At 40.2% G+C, this 6,012-nt stretch overlaps 1 protein-coding gene across 1 annotated transcript; it reads right to left on the reverse strand.

The window, feature by feature from the left end:
- Positions 1 to 1,623: 1,623 nt before the first annotated feature.
- Positions 1,624 to 2,569, reverse strand: LOC128060300 (olfactory receptor 5B12-like). Its single transcript, XM_052652682.1, is given in 2 exon segments — positions 1,624 to 2,077; positions 2,079 to 2,569. Coding segments are annotated over 2 exon segments (942 nt in total). The 5' UTR covers positions 2,567 to 2,569.
- Positions 2,570 to 6,012: the final 3,443 nt, after the last annotated feature.

A 6,012-nucleotide genomic window follows, 5' to 3' on the forward strand; every position in this document is an offset into this window, starting at 1 on the left:
AGAAGGGTGTTCATACACAGTACAGAACAGCTGATATATGGTCGAAAGCGGATCGCAATAAGGCTACTTGTCTCAAAATGTGCTTCACAGAAATTTCTTCTTTCTTCTCTTTCTTCAAGATGGTAATATTTTTTCAGCTGTTCACATCTTTAGCAGCATTTGGTGTTGTCAGTGTTCTGGACTTTGGCCATTCTGAAAAATGTGCAGTGTTCTTTCATTGTTATTTTGATTTGCATTTTCATGATGACCTAAAAAGTAGAGACTAACTTAATTTTAAATATTAATGGTTGTAATTTTTAAGAGATTATATCTAAGAGGAGAGGACGCTTCAGGGAGGGCTTCATGAGCATGAATGCAGTGCCATCACTCAGACCTTGTGCTTGGAAGGTTCTGCTCTGGGTTTAACACTCTGCCCTTGCCAACTTAAAATTACTGTACATTTTGATCAAGGGACTCAACATCTTTGCTTTTCCACTGGGATCTGCAAATTGCATAGCTAAAAATGATTCTTCACCCTTAAATCTCCAGGGAGCTTTTCCCATTTTATAAGGATAACTCACAGAAAATGAAGAACCTGATCCTTTTTCTCCTAAAAGGTGGTATTCCCTCCCTACTAGGAGAGATAATCTATTCCTATGATCTTTTACTTGGTCTGAGGGATACACACTTAATTATCTCTGTCACTCCATAGTGGGACGCGCTGGCCCTGCAAGTCAAACCATAGGAGCCCTCAATGCTAGATTTCAGACATCACATGAAAAAAAGATGTACTACACACTTCCCACTTATGAGTCCATGTCTTTGAAATAAATACACATTTTCATATGTTTTATGTTATATATGTGTGCTAATTCATTTAGCCTAGAAAAAAATATTCACAGGAAAACCCACTACATAGGGAAATGATAATTCAAAGACATTCACTTTAGACTCAATTAATTTGATACTGTTCTCTTTGTAAAAGGTACCTTTATAACTATTATCATATCTCTGAATGAGTCTTAGTGTTCTAATATGCCCAAATTTAAAAACTATGGTAGGTTATTCTTTGAGTGTGGTAAGTACTCTGTAGTAAACCTAGAGCAAAGGATATTTGGGACAAATATTAAGTATTAAAATGAAATAGCTTCAAAGAAAGAGTTGTGTGTGTGTGTGTTAATTCACATACCAAATGTTTATTTCTATTTAAAAACATACAGATTAATACTTAAGAATGTTATCAGACACCAAAACCATTGCTTCAGGCTATACTATAAAACTAGACAAGTCCCATTTGTCTCCTGAACTCATTTTTCTGTTCATTCATGAGTATGTGAGTTGCATGTGGTTTACATTGAGAAGATGCATGTAGGCATGTACTTAAATATGCATATAAGCATAAATATACATATGAATGTGGGTGATTATAAAAACAAATATGAAATTTTGAAATATAAATTATAGGTTCATGGTTGATTCTCCTAAAGTTATTATTCGTGAGAACTCATTTTGTCCACATGTTTGCTTCCTAGACTCAAAAAGAACTTGAGAAAGGATGTAAAAAATTTAGATAATTATTGACCTAGCAAGTCAGTATGTTCCCTAGCAAGTATATGAAACCACACTACTGTTGTTTCTATATAATTAAGACACGAATCTTAGAGAAGATGTTGCTTTCCCCACAGCCTTTTTTAAGGCACTCTTGACCTCTTTGTTCCTCAGGCTGTAGATCAGCGGATTCACCATGGGAACAACCAAGGCGTAGAACACAGACGCCATTTTGTCTGTGCTCCTGGAATGGCGGGAGCCGGGCTGTAGGTACATGAAGGCGCCTGTCCCATAGAAGATGGAGATGGAAGTGAGGTGGGAAGCACAGGTGGAAAAGGCCTTCCGATGTCCTTCAGATGAGCGCACCCTCAGAATGGTGACAAAGATACACAGGTAGGAGATGAAGATGATCAGGCGCGTAAAGGCGACATTGAAGCTCACCAAAACAAAAAACACCATCTCACTTCTGCTGCTGTCTGAGCATGAGAGAGCCAGGACGGGAGTAGCATCACAGAAAAAGTGATCAACCACATTGGATCTGCAGAAAGAGACTGAACGCATTCCAAGTGTGCACAGAGGCCTCCAGAAAACCAAGGACGTAGGACGCCACGACCATCCAGGCACACACCCTTGCTGTCATGATGTTGCTGTAATGGAGTGGCTTGCACACTGCTGCATGACGGTCATAGGCCATTAAGGCCAAGAGAAAAGTCTCCACAGCAAGAAAGACTGCAAAGAAGAAAAACTGAGCAGCACAAGCATTGTAGGAAATGGCCTTGTCTCCCACAAGGAAGACAGCCATCACTTTGGGAGTGACGGCTGTGGAGTAACCAAAGCCCACCAGGGACAGGTGGCTGAGGAAGACGTACATGGGAGTGTGGAGACGAGAGTCCAGCAGGATCAGCGTGATCACCCCCAGGTTCCCAACCAGGGTGAGGAGGTAGATGAGAGCGAACACCAGAAAGAGCGGGATCTGCAGATGTGGGTCATCAGTTATCCCGGCAAGAATGAACTCAGTCACGACTGTGCTGTTCTCCATGGGGGTTATTTATGCATTATGAAAATGCACTATATCAACGAGAAAAGAAGATCTGGGTTGTAACTGTGCTTAGAAACATAATTACGTCCAAAGTATACCTTATATCAGAATTTACTCAATTTAACATGGACATAACAACAAAAGTTAATTTTTAAATAATGGTAGAAACACAGAATGTTCTAGCTTAAAGAATTTTGAAGATTATATAACCCAATCGCCTACCTTCATGAATGATTGAATCTTAAGTTCAGAATTGTAAATAGGCATCTACAAGATGATTGCAGAGATCTCTTAGAATGAGATTTGTTGGCAGACTTAACTGGAGATTCAGTGGTTAAGACTCCATGCTCCCAAAGCAAGGGCACAGGTTTGATCCCTGGTCGGAGAACTAAGATACAACATGCCATTCAGTGTGGCCAAAAAATAAAAATAAATGTTAAAATGAGATTTTTTTTAGCCTCCTAATTCATATTTTCAAAAACAAAGAAATACATGCAATAAAATAGGTTACTATAGTTTAACTCATTTCATTGCAATCAGCACTATTGTATCAAGGTTAGTGTTAGTTGCTCAGTCATGTTCAACTCTTTACTATCCCGTGGACTGTAGCCTGCCAAGCTCCTCTGTCCACAGGATTCTTCAGGCAAGAATGCTGGAGTGAATCACCATTCCCTTCTCCAGAGGATCTTCCTAATCCAGGGATCGAATCCAGGTCTCCTGTGTAGCAGGCAGATTCTTTACCCTTTCAGCTACAGGGAAGACCATTCGATCAAGAACAACATTATATTCTAGCAACACAAATTTAAATATATCATTTTCTAGGTTTCAGTACTCTCAGGGGATACTAGGATACATAGAATGTGTAATTTCCAGACAGTGGGATACTATAGAAATTCAGACATCAGAGAGTAATTGTTTAAAGTGTGACTCCAGGTTAGGGATACTTGGATGCAAATTCTAGCTCCACCTTGTACTAGATAACTGACTTTGGGTGTTACTCAATATCAGTTGATAATGCAAACTGGCATTGTAGGCTTTCACACATTATGACTAACACATAGTTAATGGTCTATGCATTGATTGCAATGCTGAGCATATGTTGCAATTGAAGAATTCCAGGTAACTGTGAAATTGAGCATTCTGTATGCTCACTATTCATTTGCTTCTCTCCCCCAATCCTTTCAGTCTCACATTCTGTCCATACTTTCCATCGATTTTTCAAACAATAGTCCTCTTCTATTCAAGTTGTGCACAGTCCAGTATGCCAAGTAAGATTTGATTATTTTCTGAGTCATCTTGGGTATTAACTAGGGTGTATGAGCCTCAATTTCTTAAAGTGTCAAGTGGATATTACAATATCACCTGGCACTTATCAGGATTCAATCAATGTAAATATTCTTACTATTCAAAGATAGTGACAAAATGTATCTAGGGACACAAAATGTAGGTGCCACAAGGAAAGATTCCATGTGAGAATGAAATCTGGATTACTATGCTTTCACCCATTTCATTATTCTTTGTATTCATCTTATTAATCTACACAACAGTTAATGATGGCTTGGAGCAGGCTCTCAGTGAGAAATTATCCAATTCTGAGTGCATTTCAAAAGTAGAGCTTGCTGGATTTCCTGATACATTGAATGTAGGCATCAGAGAAAGAACAATAATGATTCCATTTTTTGGTATAGTCCTATAGGGAATGGTGTAGAAGAAGCAGATGTTTGAGAAAGAACATGAAAGACGATTGCAGGTTAGGCGTTGTGAATTTCAGATTCCTTCTGGCCATCTAACTTAGGAGGGCTGCATAAATAATTGAGCTAGTGGCATCAGATTTTAATTCCAGCTATGTTGTCAATTTGGTATTGATTTAACCTTCTCATATCATATTGAATCCACAAAACTGAGTAAGATCACTTAAGGAAAGAGCTTGGAGAAAAAAAATCAAAGTATGAAAATATTACAAAGTCAAAATCATGGAACAATACAGCATTAAGAGGAAACTGGGTAAGAAAATTTTCACCACTGAGATTGCTGCTAGGGAAGCCTTGTCTCAGAACACAGATTTCTGCTGGACAAGTAGTTAATGTAAAGTTAAGGTTATATTAGGAAAACGAGGCAAAGTTACTATATATTAGGTTATGCTGATGACTGACTGTAGATTCCAGAAGGAACAGTAGAATGATTTAAGAAGTTGGGCAGGAGGGGCTGCTGGGCTTAAGAAGAGAGATATGAAGAGTTGTGGACAGTATTTAACAGGGGTTGAGGGCTTTCCTGAGATTCCTCAGCTTTGTGGTGAGTGACACAGCAATAAACAGAATCATGAAATTAGTCCTGAAGTCTCAGTGTAGAGGGCAAAAACCAGGCTATGAGGTTGTGGGGTGGGAAGGGAGGGTGGAGGTCTTGACAGAAGCCTGCAGCTCCCCACCCACCCCCGCACTCCTGTTATTGGTGGTGAGAGGGTAACAGGCGGGAAGGCCAGGGGTCTCCAAACGGAGGAAATAGGCTGCAAGTGTCAGACATTTTTTATCTCTCCCTTAAGTGGTAGGAGGAAACAAATTATGTGTCAGGTTTTTTTTTCTCTTAAAATTATGTGTTGCCATGACGACACCTGTTTCCACCTTAACTTAGTTTTTCTCAAACCTTGGGCTAACCAATGCGTGTTTTTTTACGGAAATGTTTTTTCTTAAGCTATGTTAATGAAACTATGTATTTGCTTTGGAATTTGCCTTTCTTCAAAATGGTTCCACCTAAAACTACCTTTTTTTCTTTTCTCAGACCTTGGGCTGATAATAGCTCAACAAGCCAGTATTCATATTTTATGGTGGGGGATGACCTCATGCCATCCTATCTCAAAGATGCATGTTGTGGGAGAGGAGCCTGGGGCATCTCTGTCAGCTTTGAGGTGTCTGTCTTATCTGGTGAATAGCTTTCCAACAGACTTAAAACATCTGACTAAAGACTCGCGGGGGGCACTGTTTCTGCCCCCTTCTGGTGTCTATGTCAGAAACTTTCTCTATCTCTTTTATACTTTAATAAAACGTTATTACACAAAAGCTCTGAGTGATCAAACCTCGTCACTGGGCCTAGATTGCATTTGTCTCCTCCTGCTGCTGCTAAGTCATTTCAGTCGTGTCCAACTCTGTGCGACCCCATAGACAGAAGCCCACCAAGCTCCCCCGTCCCCGGGATTCTCCAGGCAAGAACACTGGAATGGGTTGCCATTTCCTTTTCCAATGTATGAAAGTGAAAAGTGAGAGGGAAGTCGCTCAGTCATGTCTGACCCTTAGCGACCCCATGGACTGCAGCCTACCAGGCTCCTCCGTCCATGGGATTTTCCAGGCAAGAGTACAGAAATGGGGTGCCATTGTCTCCTCCAGAGGCCAAGAATTCCGGCGTCTTTCACATCTCAACAACAACCTTTCAGTGTAGGGAGACTGGGAGGACTT

This window comes from Budorcas taxicolor, chromosome 15 (assembly GCF_023091745.1).
Source record: "Budorcas taxicolor isolate Tak-1 chromosome 15, Takin1.1, whole genome shotgun sequence".
In the NCBI taxonomy this organism is placed as follows: domain Eukaryota; kingdom Metazoa; phylum Chordata; class Mammalia; order Artiodactyla; family Bovidae; genus Budorcas; species Budorcas taxicolor.